Below are 17,957 nucleotides of genomic sequence, written 5' to 3' on the forward strand. Positions count from 1 at the left end.
GGGGGGGGGGGGTAGGGGGGTGGGAGGAGGAGGAGGTGGGGGGGGGGAGGATCCGATTTCCTCCTTTGTTCCTGGATTATGATTTTTTGCAGGGGGTGAAGGGGGGGGGAGGCAGGGAAAGGGCCATAAATCACCGGCTGACACAGGAGAAAGGAGCTGCGGGGATGGCTGCAGGTTGGGGGCCGCCCCCAAGACCCACCCCCACCTCTTACCCCCCCCCAAACCCCTCTTCCTCAGCAGCCCCCAGCCCCACAAGGCCCCAATGCCATCCCATAGCCCTGCTATGCACGCAGGTACCGCGTGAGCTCGGATCCCTGCAGACAGGAGGAAATGGAGGTTTTATTTATGGCCGGAGCTGCCATCCGTCTCCCTCTGCAGCTCCGTGGCCTTTTGCTTTGCTTTGCTTTGCTTTGCTTTGCTTTGCTTTGCTCCATTTACTTGTTTTTCCTCTCTTTCCCTTTTCCCTTCCCGGCCGTGCCAACCTGCACCTCCAGCCCCATTCCCTGCAGGGTCCCCCCTAATGAGGTGTGGGTTGCATTGCCCTGCTTGGGGATGAGGGAGTTTGGCCTCGAGGTGAAAGGCGAAGGCGCAGCCATAGGGCTGTCCCACGGGCTGCCACCTCTCTATGCGGTTTATTCCTCGGTTAATCATTAACCAGGAGAGGCACCAGGGCAGCCCCAGCCCACCGGCCTTGCAGGGCCAGCTGATGAGCTCTGCTTGGGTTGACTTCATTAATGAACCACACGATGAACACGTTCTGTAGGGCTGCATAGAGGGACCCCAGCACTGCAGGACCTCATGGCTGCATCGTCCCAATGCTGTGCTCCCCCCCCCTCGTGTCCCTATGCCCTTTTGCCCTGTCCCCTTTCCCCCCCCGCGTCCCCATCCCTTTGTCCCATTCTGCCCCATCCTTCTGCCCCATCCCCATCTCAGACCCACAATCCTGTGCCCTTCTGCCCCCATCCCCATCCGTCCCCATCCCTGTGTCCCTCCGTCCCGCCCGTATCTCCGTCTCCCTCCACCCCGTCCCGTCTATCCCGCTGCGTCCCCATTGCGTCCATCCATGCGGGACCGATTCCCGCAGCCGCCCCCTCCTCCGCTCGGCCCTGATCCCCCCCCCACCCCCCCAGCACTACGGGGACGGCCCCGCTCCCCAATCGGTGCCACAGCGAAGGGCGATGCGGTACAAAGGGGCGCACGGGGGGCGGTGCGGGGGGGGCTGTAAGGCCGAAGACGGAGCCGCGGCGATGTGGGGGGGGGGAGGGGGGGGGGATGGGGGGCAGCGGGGCAGGACCCGGCGGGCGGTGAGCGGAAGGGGAGGAGGACGGGGAGGAGCATCCAGGGCGGCCACCGCGGCAGCGGCTGAACTTTGCTCTTTCGCGGGAGGCGGGGAGAGCCCGGGGGGCGCGGGGGAGCGGGTCCCGCCGGCCCGGCTGCATGCGGCGGCGGCGGCGGCGGGGCCCGTAGGGAGGGGGGGGGGCCGGGTCGGGGGGGGGGGGGGCAGCGCCGCCGCCTCCTCCTCCTCCTCCTCCTTCCTTCCGTCCGTCCTTCCGTCCGTGCGTCCGTCCGTCCGTCCTCCCGGGGCCGCGCGGAGCGGAGGAGCGGAGCGGCGTTTCCCGCATGCGGCGGAGCCCCGGGGGGATGCTGCGCTCCGCGCCCCGCTCCCGTCGCAAAGTTTGCGCCGGGCCCCCCCGCTGATCCTTAGCAGAAAGGAAAGGAAAGGAAAAGAGGGGAGGAGGAGAACGAGACCCAAACAGCCGAACAACAAGAGCCACAAAAATAACCCCCCCTCAACCTCCGCTCCCTTCCCCCCCCCAAAAAAAAAACCCCCCGAAGGAGCAAAGCAAAGCAAAAAGCCAACCGAGCCCACGGCAGCCCCAAGGAAAACTTGGCGAACTCGCTCCGCTCCATGCGGCGCTGACCCGCAGCCATGGCCATGGTGGCCGGCGGGTGGGGAGAGCCCAACGGCGGCGGCGGAGCGGCGGAGGAGGCGGCGTCCCCCGCGGGCGGCGGTAGCGACGCGGAACACGGCGAGGAGGAGCGGCCCGGAGCGGCGGTGGATTGCGTGGTGTGCGGGGATAAATCCAGCGGGAAGCACTACGGCGTCTTCACCTGCGAGGGCTGCAAGAGCTTCTTCAAGCGCAGCATCCGCAGGAACCTCAGCTACACCTGCAGGTGGGTGGATGGGGAGGGGGGCGGCGGGGGGCATCAGCCCCCCATCCCCCCGAGGGTGGCCCGGAGGTGGCCGCTCGGTTGCCCCGGGGGTGGCCGAGGTGAGCGGCCGTATAGTGGCCCGGGGATGGGATGCACCGGAGCCCCGAGGGCGGCCCCGAGTTGGTCGCATCGCTGCCCCGGGGGTGGCCGTACCGTGGCCCCGGGGATGGCTGCGTCGCGGCCGCACGGTGGCTCTGCGGTGGTGGCCGCCCCGCTGCAGCAGTGCCGGTGGCTCCGGTGTGGCCGCGCTGTGGCCCCGCTGCAACACGAGGCCCTTCTGCCCCAGCGCCTGCGGGACCCCCCCCTTCCATCCCTTCCATCCCCCTGTGCCCCAGCACCGTGTCACCGCTTGGGCCTCATCACCGCCCGGCTCCGCTCCGGTGTTAATTGCCCTAACAGCATGGAAACCAGCCGTGGCTCTGAGTCACTCCGGACTCAGCTTTGCTGCCCCGTGAGCTGCTTTATCCAGAGGTGTTAAGGGTTAAACACAGATCCTACCCCGGCCCCAACCAACTTTAGGGCTGCCACAACTCCAGAGCCCCCAGCAGGCTCACATCCCCACCAGCTGTGTGCTAACACGCACCCACGGGAGCTCACAGAGCTCCGATCCCGCAGCACATCTGCATGCTGCTCCCCACTGAGCAACCCACGTGTGGGTGCTGCTGGCTCTGACCTTTGCAAGAGGGATGGGAGCAGAGCTGCTCCTGCTTTGCTTCTGTCCCTGTGCTGCTTTTGCTCTGCTTTGGGTGGCCTACATTCATCCTCCCCCGCGCTCAGCATCTCTGCTCCGGCACAGCGGTTGCAGATCAGCATGCAAGGATGAAGGCACACAGCATGCAGGGATGAAGGCACACAGCATGCAGGGATGAAGGCACACAGCATGCAGGGATGAAGGCACACAGCATGCAGGGATGAAGGCACACAGCATGCAGGGATGCAGGACATGCATCCTCCCAGTTCTCTGCCTCAGTTTCCCCAATGCATCAAGCAGGGAGAGGAGGCTCTGTCACTTCACATCATCCACTCAGGATGAGCTCCTGGGGAACAAAGAGACCCCAAACTGGGGCTCCCCATATGCTGCAAGGCATTGCTCTGTGCTCATCCCCCCCTCCTCTTTAGGATGGGTTCCCCCATATCCCCCCTTCAGGTTGGGTTTCCCCCCCACCTTAGCCCAGCACTGGGAGGAAAGCTGAGTTTCTCACAGGCCATTGGAGGGCCAGGTTGCAACGAGCTGCTCTGTTGGAAGGAATCGAAGCCAAGGCTGCTCTCATTTGAATATTAAAAGTGAGTCGGAGTCGTTCTCGCACTCAATAATTACACGTTCTAATTACATTCATTAGCACCGGATCCGCCTTGCGCGTTCTCCCAGCTCCCTGCACACATCAGTGGGGGCCGTGCTCCGTTGGTGGCAATGGGGTCAGGGCTGATGGAGATGTCACCAGGCGCTCTGCTCGGCGCAGCGGTGATGTTCGGCTTTATTAATGCTGCTTGGAGTGCTGGGAACGGCCGTGTGCTGCTCTCTGGAGCTGTGTTGGAATGAGGATGGCCGTGTTGGGGCTCCCAGGCTGTGCCGTGCCTGTGATGCTGCTCTGTGCCTTCATTCCCCCCCCCCTCCATCCCCTTATATCCTCCTGGGTTGGGATGCTGTCACCATACTGGGGGTCTCCTGCAGACAGTGCTGTGGGTATCGCTGACCCTTTGGGATCCGTGGCCCATCTCTGCCCTTTTACCCAAACCTCCACCCCACTGACACCTTAGGATCACTCTATAGGGCTGACCCCCCCCCCCCAGGGACCCAGCCCTCCAGGTCCCACAGCTCCATAGGAAATAGCTGGAATTCCTCCCACGGCTGTGCCCCCCCCCTTATCTTCTTGCCCTGCACTGTGGGCACTGCACAGCCCCATCCCCATCCCACATTGCAGTCCCAAAAGCCACGGGCATGGCTGCAAATAGGGATTCAGTTGGAAATAGCTCCCAGGCACTGTTACCATAGCATCTGTGTGCGGGTGTGTGTGTGTGTGTGTGTGTACTTGGGGGGGGGGGTGTGCTGGGAGGAGGCTATAGGGCCGTTCCTGGTGTCACCCTGTTGCAAACACCCCCTTTATCACCCCTTCCCCCCCCACACACACCCCATTCTACACCCCTGCAGGTCCAACCGTGACTGCCAGATCGACCAGCACCACCGCAACCAATGCCAGTACTGCCGCCTGAAGAAGTGCTTCCGTGTAGGGATGAGGAAGGAAGGTAACGATGCCAGCCTTGTGCTCCCCCCCCACCTCACTGCAGACCCCCCCCCTCTATTGCAGACCCCCCTCTATTGCAGACCCCCACCCTCTATTGCAGACCCCCCCCCTCTATTGCCCTTTTTTTACCTCCCCGGGGCAGCAGAGCTGGTGCTGTTGGGTTTATGCATCCCTTCTGCAGCCCTTGGGGTTCCTTGTATTGGGGGGGAGGGTTGTCCTTAACACCCCTCCATCCCCTATGGACAAACCTTCCCTGTAGCCATGTGCAATGGGATTTAGTTCTGTGCCTGGCAGTGGTGTGCAGCAGTACAGCATGGGGAGGATGCTGGAAGCAGGACAGCAATTCCCTCCTCCCCAAGCAGCCGAGATGGCATTATTGCCACTTAGCATGATTTAGAGCTCTCATTTAAGTGGCTCGTGAACAGCCCATAAATTAATTACTAAGGCCTGAGCAAATAGTGGGCACTAATAGGAAGGGGGGGGGTGGGCTGAAAGATGGCCCTCTGTGCATCAATTAGGAAGGGGAGCGCCCCGGGGTTAACGATGCTTCCAAGATGGAAGGTTTATTTGCTAATAAATGGGTGCTGCCTTGGGGTGACCTTGGGCAGCATTGGCAGCAGTGAGGTTGTGGTGCTGGTGCGGTGGGGCACGGCATGGCCCGGTGTGGGGTTGGGCATTGGCACTATCCCAAAGCCACTGCTGTGATTATGGGATGCTGGAGAGCTGTGAGACAGCGGCTGCTGTCTGTGGGGCTGTGAGTGGTGGGGTGCAGGATGGAACACTGCACTCTATGGGGCTCCAGAGGGGATGCAAGGGGTTCATGGGGGATGCAAGGGGTCCTATGGGCATGCAAGGTGCTTTGTAGGGATGCAGGGAGTCCATGGGGGATGCAGGGGTTCCAGTAGGGATGCAGGGGGTTTAATAATAGGGATTCAGAGGGCTCTGTAGGGATGTATGGGGTCCAATGGGGATGCAGGGGGCTTTGAAGGGTTGCAGGGAGTCCATGGGGGGATGCAGTGGTTCCAGTGGGGATGCAAGGGGCTTTGTAGGGATTCATGGGGTTTAATAGGGATGAAGAGGGCTCTGTAGGGATGCACAGGTTCCAATGGGGATGCAGGGAGGCTTTGTAGGGATGCACGGGTTCCAATGTGGGATGCAGGGGGCTCTGTAGGGCTGTATGGTGTCCATTGGGAATGCAGGGAGCTTTGTAGGGATGTACAGCTTCTAATGGGGGATGCAGGGGGCTCTGTAGGGATGTATGGTGTCCATTGGGAATGCAGGGAGCTTTGTAGGGATGTACAGCTTCTAATGGGGGATGCAGGGGGCTCTGTAGGGATGTATGGTGTCCATTGGGAATGCAGGGAGCTTTGTAGGGATGTACAGCTTCTAATGGGGGATGCAGGGGGCTCTGTAGGGATGTATGGGTTCCATTGGGGATGCAGGGAGTCTTTGTAGGGATGCAGGAGCTCCAGTAGGGATACAGGGAGGCTTTATAGGGATGTTTGGGGTCCATTGGGGATGCAGGGAGGCTTTGTAGGGTTGTTCCTGGGGCTATGGGCACCCTTATTTGCCAGGTGCCAGCTGCTCTCATACCTGACCCCCCCTCCCCTATTCCTCCACAGCCGTGCAGAGGGGCCGTATCCCCCCCACGCACTCCAGCGCCAGCCCCACAGCCATGCCCAGCGGGGAGTACTTCAACGGGCAGCCTGTGTCCGAGCTCATCTCCCAGCTGCTGCGGGCTGAGCCTTACCCTGCTGCCCGCTACGGCTCCCAATACGCACAGCAGGGCAGCGTGATGGGCATCGACAACATCTGCGAGCTGGCCGCCCGCTTGCTCTTCAGCACGGTGGAGTGGGCACGTAACATCCCTTTCTTCCCCGAGCTGCCCGTCTCTGACCAGGTTGCTCTGCTGAGGCTCAGCTGGAGCGAGCTCTTCGTGCTCAACGCGGCGCAGTCGGCGCTGCCGCTGCACATGGCCCCGCTGCTGGCAGCTGCCGGCTTCCACGCCTCCCCCATGTCTGCAGACCGTGTTGTCTCCTTCATGGACCAGATCCGTATCTTCCAGGATCAGGTGGAGAAGCTCAACCGGCTGCAGGTGGACTCGGCTGAGTACAGCTGCCTCAAAGCCATCGCGCTCTTCACGCCGGGTAGGTCGGCATTGCATCTGGTTTGGGTACCGTGAGCATCCCTTGAGCCTTGCACACACCCTGCACAGCTGGGAGCTCTGCATCCCATTGGGGTTTGGGTTCTGTGAGCATCCCTTGAGCCTTGCACACACCCTGCACAGCTGAGAGCTCTGTGTCCCATTGGGGTTTGAGTACCACAAGCATCCCTTGAGCCCTATGTCCACCCCATACAGCTGGGAGCTCTGCATCCCATTGGGGTTTGGGTACCATGAGCATCCCTTGAGTCCTATGTCCACTCCATACAGCTGGGAGCTCTGCGTCCCATTGGGGTTTGGGTACCACAAGCATCCCTTGAGTCCTATGTCCACCCCATACAGCTGGGAGCTCTGCATCCTATTGGGGTTTGGGTACCATGAGCATCAATTGAGCCTTGTACCCACCCTGCACAGCTGGGAGTGCTGCATCCCATTGGGGTTTGGGTTCTGTGAGCATCCCTTGAGTCCTATGTCCACCCTATACAGCTGGGAGCTCTGTATCCCATTGGAGTTTGGGTACCATGAGCATCCCTTGAGTCCTATGTCCACCCTATACGGGTTTGGGTTCTGTGAGTATCCCTTGAGCCTTGCACACACCCTGCACAGCTGGGAGCTCTGTGTCCCATTGGGGTTTGGGTACCATGAGCATCCCTTGAGTCCTATGTCCACCCAATACAGCTGGGAGCTCTGCATCCTATAGGGGTTTGGGGACAGTGAGCATTGCAGAGGGGGTGCCTGATGCCCTGCAGGTGCTGCAGAGCCCTTTGCAGATGGAACAATGTGATGAGGGCTGGAGGGGATCCCCACAGACAGCACAGGGTGGGCATAAGCAGGGGGGGCTTGGCATCACACCTGGGTACCGGTGGGGTTCTCAGTTATGCAGGTTGTCCAACATCATGCAGGGCAGGGGGTCCAATGGGGATATGGTGGCACTCAGGGATGCAGAATCCCCTTCTAACCCTTCCCCATCTCCCCCCCTGCAGATGCCTGCGGCCTTTCAGACCCAGCCCACGTGGAGGGGCTACAGGAGAAGGCTCAGGTGGCACTGACAGAGTACGTGAGGTCTCAGTACCCGTCCCAGCCTCAACGCTTCGGGCGGCTCCTGCTGCGCCTGCCTGCCCTGCGCGCCGTGCCTGCAGCCCTCATCTCACAGCTCTTCTTCATGCGCCTGGTGGGGAAGACACCCATCGAAACACTAATCAGGGACATGCTGCTGTCTGGGAGCACCTTCAACTGGCCCTACGGGACGGGGCAGTAGGGATGGTGATGCTCCCGCTGTGCCCTGGGGGACCCTGCGGTGCTACGGTGCCATTTGTGGGGGTAGGGGGGGTCCAAACTGTGCCGGAGAAGGGGAACCCCAAGAGCTGCACGGCCACAGCCCTGCAGTCTGGAACCCAAAGGTACCGCTCCTCACTGCAGGACGATGTTGGACTTTTCCTGGACCCCATCATGCAGCCCCAGCAGCAATCCTGGCTCTGGGAAAGGGGCTTTGGGACCCCCCCACCCAAGACGTCGGAGTGAAGGAGCATACAGATAAGAAGATCTGCAAGTCCCCTTTGTGCCCTCCCAGGATGGATCTATCCTCCAGGACTGAAGCACCAACCCCGGAGCAGAGGAATGTCCACCCCTCTTCCTGGGGTGCACAGGGTGGTGTTGGGGGGCCAGGGAGGGGGTAGGTGGGGTCACAGAGCACCGTGCACATGGGGGTGCAATGAGAGGGGTCTTTGGGTGCCCTGTAGCTCGCTCCATCCCCACTGCCTGCTTCGTGCTTGGCTCCCCCCATGGATTTAGGGTTGGGGGGGGGGGGGGGCAGGGAATGGATGTGAGCATCCTCCCACTACGCTCTGTTCCCAAGCCAGGACCCTGTGAGAGGGATACAGGTGGTGGGGGGGGAACCAAAAATCCAGTGAGGGGGGGGTGTTGAATGGGGATGGAGGTACCCCACAACCCCCCCCCACCCCCCCCCAAGGTCCTTGCAGCGGGGCTGTGTGTCTCAGGGGTCTGCACTGTGTGAGCAGTGCAGGGTTGGGGGGGAGGGAAAAGGGGGGGTGGGGGGGGGGGGAAAGCAAGCAGTCATTTAGATTGATTCACTGTAAAAAACAACCAACCCTATAATCCTTGTTCAATGATACTAAACCAATTAACGGGCATCAATAAAGATGTTTCTTACAAGGCTGGGGGTGACGCTGGATGGGGGGGGGGGGGTTGCTCAGACCCCACCCCTTCCCCCTTAGGATGAAGCCCTTATAATGCTGTAGCTCCAGGGGTCTTTGGGAGATGCTCTCCAACCCAAAGGTTCCTGGTGAGGAATCAATGCTCCATGGAGTGTGGGGGGGGAATTTAAGGACACCCCCCTCACCCACCCCCAATAACAAGGAAGTGGGATGCCCAAGGGGAAGGCTCAGTGCAGCGGGGGGGGGGGGGGTGAAGATGGCAGCACTGCAGGGACAGCCCTGCATACACTTTGCTGAGGCCTTGCTTGAAAATCAATAGATACACTTCATTTATTATTACATAGAAAATAATATTACACAGTTTCAAGCCAATTCCTTACAAAACGACTCCCCAAAAAGCTCTGACCCCCCCCACCCCACCCAAAGGCACTGCTCCCCCAACCCCCCCCACATATACACACATCCCAAGGGATGCTCAGCCCCCCCCTCCTTGGGCTGCTTGTCAGGGTACCATTCAGGTACACACAGTGCCAGTGGGGTTGTGATGCAGACCCCAGCCCTTGGCCTTACACAACACCCCCCCCACCCCTCAACACTGCCATAATAACAGCATGGGGGGGGGGGGGGGGGGGGATGGAAGCAGCCCCAGTGGATAGAGGGGGGGGGGGGGGGGTGACCACTTTGTGGGGGGGATGGATGTGTTTGGTTGTGTTTTTTGTCTTCTAAAAAAGGTACAAAATGCAGAACAGTCTGTATGGGGGGGGGGGGAGGAAGGGGTCTGTCCCCCCCCTTCCTTCCTCCTGCTGGTGCTGGTTACCCCCGCACCTTGTCGTAGGCGCTCACCATGCGCTTGATATGGAAGAGCTTGTTGCGCAGCACCTTGCACTCCTGCTTCTTGCTTTGGTAGTCTGGGCTCTGCATAATGGAAGGGGGGGGGAAAAAGGGGTGGTGGGCAAGGAGGTAGGGGTCAGCCCCATGCTTTGCTGGGGGTGAAGGGGGGGGATCAGCCCCATGCTTTGCTATAGGGCTGCATGGCCCCCCCAAGTGGGCTGATCCCATTGCACTCACCCGCTTCAGGTCTTTCAGCTGGTTGTATTCCTCTGCCACATCCTACAAAGGGAATGGGAAAGGGGGGAGGGGGTTACAACCAACCCTGAGATGGGGGCCCTGCAGGGACCAACCTCTGCTTTGCCAGTGCCCCACAGCAGCCTGCCCTATAGAACCCCTAGAGGCATGCAGCAGCCCCAAAGCCCCTCAGCATCCCCACAGCTGCCCTGCAGCATCCCCAATGCACTGCAGCAACCTCAAAGTTCTACACAACAACCCCAAAGCTCCAGAGCCCTAAATACCCTACAGCAGCCCCACAGCAAGCATCCCCAAAGCTCCAGAGCCCCATTGGTCTGCAGCAGAGCCCTACAACCCCCCCCCCCTTAGCCCCAGCTCACACCTGGTATTGAGGGCTGTCCTCAGTGATGCTGTCCAGCCGTCGGCTGAGCTGGTTGAGGCGGTCGTTGATGCTGTCCATCTCAGCACAAAGCTGCTTGTAACGTTTCAGGTCGGTGTCAAATTCCTGCTTGTAACGTTGGCGGCCTCCGTCCGACGTGATGGGGGGGTACAGGCTGCGGGCAGGGGGAGATGAGCCCTGTTGGGGGGGGGGCTGTGGGAAGAGGGATCCCATAGGACCCTCCTCGTTTAGGGTATAGGTTGTGGGAAGGGGCAGGTGAGCCCTTTGCGGGGGGTCATGGGTGGGGGACTCCCATAGGACCCCCTCTTCATAGAGGGTACAGGCTGTGGAACAGCATGGGGTGACCCCAAGGTACCCCTTGTGTATCTGGGTACCTCCTCATAGGGGTTACAGGCTGCAGGGCAGCATGGGGTTGAGCCCTGTTGTGGGGGAAGGGGGATCCCATTGGACCCTCCTCACAGCAGTACAGACCATGGGACAACACAAAGTGAGCCCCCCAGGGGTGGGGGTGGGCAGGTTGTTCCCCCCTCGCTGCACAAGGTGAGCTCTGTGGGGATGGCTGCAGGTGGGGGGCACCCACAGGACCCCCCCCCCCTCACCTGGCCCATTGCTCCTGGTCCCGTTCATCACCAGACTCCACAGCTGTGGTGTAATCAGTCTCATACTGGGACTCATCCAGCTCAGGGTTGCGGCGGCGGCGGCGGCCACGGCGGGCAGGGGGTCTGCTGGGCTGATCCTTCCCCTTCTCCTCCTCCTCTGCCTGCACAGGGCTGGTACTGAGGGCTCGATCTGGCTGGTCACTGTAGGGACACAGGGACATCAGCACGGCCATATGGCAACGGGCAACCCCTGACCCCAAGACCCCCCCCAAACCACTCACCCCCGGCTGCTGTAGGTGCCTGAGGTGTAATACCCAGCGCTGGGGGGGGGCACGTAGCTGTATGGGGGGGCGGCGACGGGGCTGGTGGGCTTCTCTGAGTAGGCAAGAGTGGCCGTCTCATCCTGCACGCTGGCCCCATCAGCCACGTTCTTCACCTGCAATAAGAACAAGAGCTTGGAGGGGGACACGGACACCAAGAGGTGGGGGCACCGTCCCCATAGGGATGGAGAAATCCCTCCTGCCTTAAGGGTGGGAGATCCCAGACCCACGGGGACCCCTGTGCCACAGTGGGTGACACCGCATAGAGCTCTATGGGGGTCCTGGCCCACAGCTCAGGGGTCCCTGCAGCCCTTCCCACAGCCCCAGGTGTCAGCCTCCGGTTTGGGGCTCCTGGGAAGGATGTCCCCTCCCGCCTCCCCCCCCCCTCCTCAATTTCCTTCCTGCCCTTTGTGGCTGTTTGTGCCGGATGCTGACCCAGCCGGGGGCCGGACGGTGGCTTAGGGGATATCAGCCAGCAGAGCCCCTTCCTCTGCCTCTTCCTCCAGTGGATGAAGATGTCATTAAGTGATGTCCCCAAGGTGGCTCCTCCACCAGCGCAGGGACAGCAGGGACAGCCGGGTCCCTTATGTCACAGTGCTGAGACTGCAGCTCACACCCGCACAAAGGTCACTGCTTCACCCCAACCACATGCACAGGATGAGACATCCTCAAGCTTGGGATGGGGGGGGGGGTGTGTGTTAAAATTGCTCCCTGCCTGCGTGCATGGTAACACCTCCCCATAGTGCTGCCACTGGTAGAGATGGGGGCGCTGCTATGGACAGCCTTGGGTGTGGGGTCTGTGCCCCAACCCCCCCCCACAGAGCAGGAAATGCCGGGCTGGGGAGGGACGTGGAATGAAAATAAATAAAGCTGAAACAAAGGTGTTTGTGCAGGAGGAAAAGGCAAAGAGTGGGGCACACAGACACGGAGGGGTGCAGAACCTGCAGACCCCTGGTCCATCACAGCCATCCCTATGGGGCTGGGAATGGGCAGGTGGGACTGAGACACAACTGTGTGTCAGCACATAGAGTTAATCATTGACGAGACCGAAACCCAGCGGTGCCTGCAGCCAGTGCAGGGCGGACAGAAGGGACGGGCTCAGCACTGCTGGCCCCCAGCCCATCTGATCCAACCCTGTTTGCCTTTAGGGCCAGAGAAGGAGAAAAAAAAGGGGTGGATGGGGAGGGAGTTCAGCCCCACGGCTCCTGGTACAGCTCTGTTTGTGGCAGGAGGAGCTCCTGATATGGGGCACAGCCACGTCCCCAGCTCCCAACCTGCTCAGAGTAGGAGGAGGATGTTCCCATTGCCCCCCCCCTGCACTCACCCACTCCTCCACATCGGGCCCCTCCTGCACCATGGGCGCACGGTCCCAATAGATGTTGGCTTTGCCGTAGCGCCAGATCTTGCTGCGTGTCTTCTGGGCAAAGAAGCAGATGAGGCAGAGCAGGACGACGATGAGGAACCCACAGACAGCAGCCACGGCCTGGAGGGGAAGCAGGGACGGGGTGGCTGAAGGGGTCTGCAGTCACCCAACCCCCGTGTGGGGCTGAATGGGGCAGCTCTCCCCCCTATATACACACATAGGTTGAACAGGCAGTCCACAACACAGAGCCACCATGGGGTTTGTAGGGCTGCAGGTTGGGGCTTCTCATGGGGACAGGATAGGAGCAGGTGGAGGGGACACCCCAACACTGCATCAATTGGGGCTGAGCGTGGACAGCTGAGCGTGGAGCTCTATGGGCACTGAGCACAGCACCGTGCTGTGTGTCCCCCCCCTCCTCCACGGTGCAGCAGTGTTACGCTCAGGGTGCAGGAATGCAGCACGGCCAGCCCGGCTGCCACAAACCAGCAGCACCGGTCCCACCCCAGCACTGTGCAGGAACCCTACAACGGCCCCAGCCGAAACCGGGGCCGTGCAGAACCTTCTGCCTTCTGCCCCACTGACCCCAACCAACACAGCACAACACAGCCCCGCTTCCCCTCCCTGACAGCTTGCTCAAGTGCCTTTTACAAGCTTGGAGACCAAAGTACCCGGGAGCAGCTCTGTGTTGGGGCACAGCCTGTCCCCTCCCCGAAACTCCTCCGCTCCGATGGCCACACGTTGCCATCCCCCTCCCTTCCACCCAATGCAGCAGCACCACAGATGGGGTGGCATCCCACAGCAGCCCACGGGCAGGACACACAGACCCCAAAGCTCCCCCAATGCAACCTCACTCTGCCTTCAAATCACTGGGAGAATGGGGGGGTTCACACTCACCTCCTGCGGGTCCACAGTGCAATAGTGGTAGATGTACTGGTTGAGGTAGGTGCCGCCATAGGCCTGGCTGCACATGGCCAACAAGGGGCTGTAATAGTAACCACTGGACATCTGTGCCTGCGGGTTGACACCCATGATGTAGACGATGGAGGCGATGAGCATGACGAAGGCCAGCACGGCGCTCAGCACCAGCACGGCCAGGTAGAAGCGCCGCGAGCGCGTGGCACCGGATTTACTGAGCGCAGCCACCAGCAGCCCCAGCTGGGCCAGGAAGCACAGCACGGCCATGGCGATCATAAAGCCGTTCGCCGTGCGTTGGTTCACCCCTCCATAGTAGCTCCCGTAGCCGTAGCTGTAGCCCAGCGAGCTGCCGTAGTAGCCGGTGCCGTAGAACCCCCCCAAGCCGGTGCCGTACGCCCCCCCCAGGCCGTAGCCGTAGTCCCAGGCGAGCGTGGATGCGACGCAGGCGAAGATGGCGATGCAGAGCAGCAGGACCCCCCCCTGCAGCCCCCGCACCACGCCGGGGGGCGACGTCCACTTATAGAAGTGCTGCGGAGCGTCCTCTACGTAGTAAGAGCCCGGCGGGGGCGAACCGTAGCCGTAATCACCGCCGGGGGGGCCGTACACCGTAGGGGGACCGTCGTAGGACTTCTTGCTGAACATGGTGACCCTGCGGGGAGAAGGACGGAGCGGTGACACCGCCGGCTCTCCCCGTCCCCGTTGAGCTCACAGGGGGACTTTGATCGCCGTCACCGCCGCCCGTCGGTCGGTCCGTCCCGTCCGTCCGTGTGTGTGCCCGACGCGTCACCGAGGCTCGTGGGGGAAACTGAGGCACGCTTTGGGGCGGGGAGAGCCGTGAGTCAGCGCGGGGCGCAGCCCTGCCCGCCGGACCCGCCGCGTGATGGGGTCGTCTCATTAACAACCACAAAAGCGCTTAAACCGAGGGCAGCGCTGACCCCGAGGGCCCCTCCGGCAGCAGAGCGGCTGGGATTAACGAGAAGCAGAGCAGCGCCGCGGGGCTCCGCCGAGCAGTGGGGCGGGGGGGGAGGTTCACTGCCGGCGCTGCTTCCCCTACCCCGGACCCCCCCCCCCTCCGCACTCCGGAGCGCCCTTTGCTTTTGCTTTGCTGTGAGTTCACTTCCCAAGCGCAGCTGCAGGTGTTTGCAGCAACAGCGCGACAACAACGCAGGAAGGTTTTTTGTTGGGGGGGGGAGCAACGCCATGAGGGGCAACAGGGGGCGACGCGATGGCTCTGCAGCCCTAAAGCTTCCTCCCCCCACGCCGCACAAAGGCGTAACCCCACAAACACAGCACAACCCCATGCATTGACCCTCCCCCCCCTCCGGCAGGTGCAGCGTGAGAAACCCGAACCCCGCGGGGTAACCCGAGCGGAAGGCAGACGGGGGAGGGGGGGGGTCGCGGTGTCCCAAACCCCCCCCACCCCATCCCCAGGTGTGCCCGCAGCTCCCCGTGGCCAAAAGAGCAATTGCCTTCCGACCCCCCCTCATCCCCAAAGCCCCCACAGCTATGCCGAGGGTCCGCCCGCCCCCCGCAGCACCGGGAACAGCGGGGGTACAGCCGCGTCCCGACCGCGGCACCGACGCGCCCGTAGCAACGCGGGTCCCGGAGAGGGGAAGGATGTGGGGGGCTCTGTGTGTCCCCCCACCCGAGAGCCCCGCGTAGCGCTCCGGTACCGGCGGGGACTGACGGAGACCCTCAGAAGGACCCACGGAGCATCACCCCCGCCGCTACCGGGACCCGCGCTCCCCCGCCCCGGTTCCGGTATCGGTTCCGGAGCCCCGTACCACCTCGCAACCCGTCACCTGCACGCACCTCCGCCGCTTTGTTCACCTTAAAATGGCAGCCGGGAGCGCTGCGGGACGGGACCGGCTCCGGTTTCCGCCTCCGGGGGGAGCCCCGAGGGCGGCCCCGCTGCCGCCCGCCCCCACCGCGGGGAGGGGGAGCGAGGGCTGCGGGTGGGGGTCTGCGTTGTGCACGGAGTGAGGTGTCCCCCCCCCCCTCCCCGGGTGACATCGGGGGACAAGGAGCGTCCCCATGGGCTCTGGGTGCCCCCCACCCGCTGCGGGTACCCCGGGATGCATCGAATCCCCCCGGAAACATCATCGGATTTTATTATAAAGTGCCCCAATCCCTCTTTGGCTGCACCTGCTGAGTGCTGGGGGGGGGGTATGGGGGGGGGTGCAGAACCACCCGAGACCCCCAGAAGATCCGGCTTTGCTCCCTTTGTCGCGGTGGTTGCGATGCAGCAGCAGGCAGTGGGTGCCCATAGTGCTGTCACCCCCAGCACCGAGCCCCACGGTGTCCCCAGGGCTTTTTTGGGGGGGGGGTGTCTCTGTCCATCGTGCCCCTCTCAGAAGAGGACGGTGTTACTGCGGTCACTGCTGCGGTCATACTCCTGGATCTGTGCCTTAATATGTGTCAGCTTCTCCTTCAGGTAGAGGCAGCGCTGCTGCTTTGCCACGAAGGCCAAATCCTGGCAGTGGGACACGCTGAGCACCGAGACCCCCCCCCCCATGCAACCCAGACCCCTCGCCCTCCTCACCCTCTTCTCCCCCAGGAGCTCACAGCAGACACAGCCCCCCCCTTTTCCACCCTACAGAGCAGAAAGGCACAGCCCCCCCAGTCCCCACATACTCCCCATCCTTGCCCCCCATCTCATCGCGCACCCACCTTGCCCACGCGTGGCTGCAGCCGGCACACAGCATCATCATCCTCCCCCCGCTGCTCCGCCTTCAGTTGGCCCCGCAGCTCCCGATACTCCGCGTGCTGATCGGCGAACACCGCCCCGTATTGCTGCCGTTGCCGTGAGCTCCGGATCGCCGGGTACCGCCTGCAGGAGCATCACCAGCTCAGGGACCCCCAAGGACCCCCCCCATACACACACACACACACCGAGGATGGCCACTTACATCATATAATCAGGCTGTGGGGGCACCGAACCTGAACCCCCCTGCTGCTCACTCGCTTTGCTGTTGGTGACCCCGGCCCTCCATGGGGGTCTCCCCGCCACCCCCACCTCATCCTGGAAGACGACTCGCTTGGCTCGGACCAACGGAGGCTTCAGGCTGCAAAGTGGGGGACTCAAAGCCCCCGTGGGCTGCAGGTTGTCCCCAGGGCTACAGGGGATCGCTGCAGCCCCCTGGTGCCAGCGGGACACCTCGTGCCAAACCTTGAGAGCCACGGCACCACCGAGCAGGTAGAGCAGGGCAGTCAGGAAGAGGAAGAGGAGCGAGGCCGCCTGACCCCCCCACACACTGCAGAGCTCGGTGAGGAGGGGGCTGCCAGGCAGAGGGGAGGAGCAGAGCCCCCCCAGAGTGACAGTGTGAACGTGGGCCCCCGCCGCAGCCAGGCAGAGCAGGAAGAGCAGCACGTGGAGCCCAACTTCAGTGGGGGGCCACCAGCTGACCCCCAAGAGGACGTGGTGATAGTGGGTGGTGACCCCCAGCCCCAGCAGGAGGGCGGTGAGCAGCCAGGCCAGGCCGAGCACCGCCAGCACAAAGGGGGTCAGCGGGACCCCCAGCCCCCCCCCAGGGAGCAGCTTGCTGCTGTAAGCGCTGTAACCCCATGGGATGTCAGCGCACACACAGATAAAGGCCGTCCCCCCGCACAGCAGCTGCAGCCCCCCCAGCACCCGCAGCAATCCCAGCCATGACTTCACGTGGGCAAAGTGCTGCCCAACAGCATCATCCCGTGGTCTCTTCTTATTGCTGGGGTGGGTGGGCTCAGCCATCATCTCCCAGGGGGGGGGTTTGGTGATGGGATCCCCTGGCGGTGCCCACCCCCAGTGCCTCAGTTTCCCCTGCAGGGTGCACAGTCTGGCTGCTGCAGCTCCGTCCTTGTCCTGCTGACACTCAGGACCCCCACCCAGCCCTGCCTCCCGCTGCCCCCAGTGTTACCTGCCTGCTGCATGGCAGGATGTGCCCCCCCACCCCCCCACCACCCAGGAGTGCTGCAGCCTCTACCTGCCTCCGATTGGCACCACAGGTTAAACATTAACAGCCGTGTGCTGCCCCACAGCAGGCGTGGGGTGCACAGTGAGGGCTGTGGGGTGTGGGCTGTAGGCAGGAGCAGCCCCCACCCCCCCCACCCAGCACACTGCATTCAGCTGTATCAAGCTATGCACCTCAACACCTACAAAGACCCCCCCCCAACCCCTTAAGGGCCCCAATCCCATCCCCACCCCGGCACCAGTCACAGCACAGAGTGACATGTCCAGTTCAGCCTCCTTTAATGTGTGCCTCAGCCCACCCCCCCCACCCCCCTCCCACACTCCGGCCCTCCCCATACCGAGGGTCCGGCTCAAGGGGGGCACAGCCCCTGAGGGGTCCCAGCACGGGGCCCCATGGGGCAGCTTTGCCCCCACACTGCACAGGGGCTGCTTGGGTATTGCATCCAGGAATCTCACAGCACTTGACAATGGTCGGTATCGTCGCCCCTACCCACCCCCCCCAGCCCCCACCCACACCCCCCATTTTACAGATGGGGGGAAACTGAGGCACAGAG

General features: G+C 62.5%; 2 protein-coding genes across 9 annotated transcripts; one reads left to right on the plus strand and one right to left on the minus strand.

Moving 5' to 3' along the window:
• The first annotated feature begins 1,795 nt into the window (after positions 1-1,795).
• Positions 1,796-8,565, plus strand: NR2F6 (nuclear receptor subfamily 2 group F member 6). The gene is made up of 4 exons (XM_072357664.1): positions 1,796-2,175; positions 4,364-4,458; positions 6,080-6,604; positions 7,602-8,565. Exons 1-4 carry the CDS (start codon positions 1,931-1,933, stop codon positions 7,874-7,876), a joined length of 1,140 nt encoding a protein of 379 aa, XP_072213765.1. The 5' UTR covers positions 1,796-1,930; the 3' UTR covers positions 7,877-8,565.
• Positions 8,566-9,099: 534 nt separating this feature from the next.
• On the minus strand, positions 9,100-17,041 carry OCLN (occludin). Of its 8 annotated transcripts, XM_072357560.1 has the most exons (9): positions 16,364-17,041; positions 16,125-16,284; positions 13,434-14,103; positions 12,501-12,659; positions 11,138-11,292; positions 10,857-11,057; positions 10,240-10,411; positions 9,861-9,902; positions 9,100-9,707 (listed from the first exon to the last, which is right to left on the minus strand). In XM_072357560.1, the coding sequence occupies exons 2-9, from the start codon at positions 16,163-16,165 to the stop codon at positions 9,606-9,608; spliced, it is 1,542 nt and encodes a 513-aa protein (XP_072213661.1). In that variant the 5' UTR covers positions 16,166-16,284; positions 16,364-17,041; the 3' UTR covers positions 9,100-9,605. The 8 variants fall into 8 exon arrangements, with proteins under 8 accessions (XP_072213661.1, XP_072213660.1, XP_072213665.1 ...); XM_072357559.1 differs by having other exon boundaries at positions 16,125-16,407; XM_072357564.1 differs by lacking the exons at positions 16,125-16,284; positions 16,364-17,041 and adding an exon at positions 15,267-15,315.
• Between the last annotated feature and the right edge of the window lie 916 nt (positions 17,042-17,957).

This window comes from Excalfactoria chinensis, chromosome 26 (assembly GCF_039878825.1).
Source record: "Excalfactoria chinensis isolate bCotChi1 chromosome 26, bCotChi1.hap2, whole genome shotgun sequence".
NCBI lineage: Eukaryota > Metazoa > Chordata > Aves > Galliformes > Phasianidae > Excalfactoria > Excalfactoria chinensis.

Coding starts and splice junctions, on each gene's coding strand:
- NR2F6 (XM_072357664.1), top strand. CDS start 1,931: ATGGCCATGGTGGCCGGCGGGTGGGGAGAGCCCAACGGCGGCGGCGGA. Junction 2,176..4,363: donor AACCTCAGCTACACCTGCAG/GTGGGTGGATGG, acceptor ACACCCCTGCAG/GTCCAACCGTGACTGCCAGA. Junction 4,459..6,079: donor TGTAGGGATGAGGAAGGAAG/GTAACGATGCCA, acceptor ATTCCTCCACAG/CCGTGCAGAGGGGCCGTATC.
- OCLN (XM_072357560.1), bottom strand. CDS start 16,165: ATGATGATGCTGTGTGCCGGCTGCAGCCACGCGTGGGCAAG. Junction 12,660..13,433: donor GCACTGTGGACCCGCAGGAG/GTGAGTGTGAAC, acceptor CTTCCCCTCCAG/GCCGTGGCTGCTGTCTGTGG. Junction 11,058..11,137: donor GGCACCTACAGCAGCCGGGG/GTGAGTGGTTTG, acceptor GTGTCCCTACAG/TGACCAGCCAGATCGAGCCC.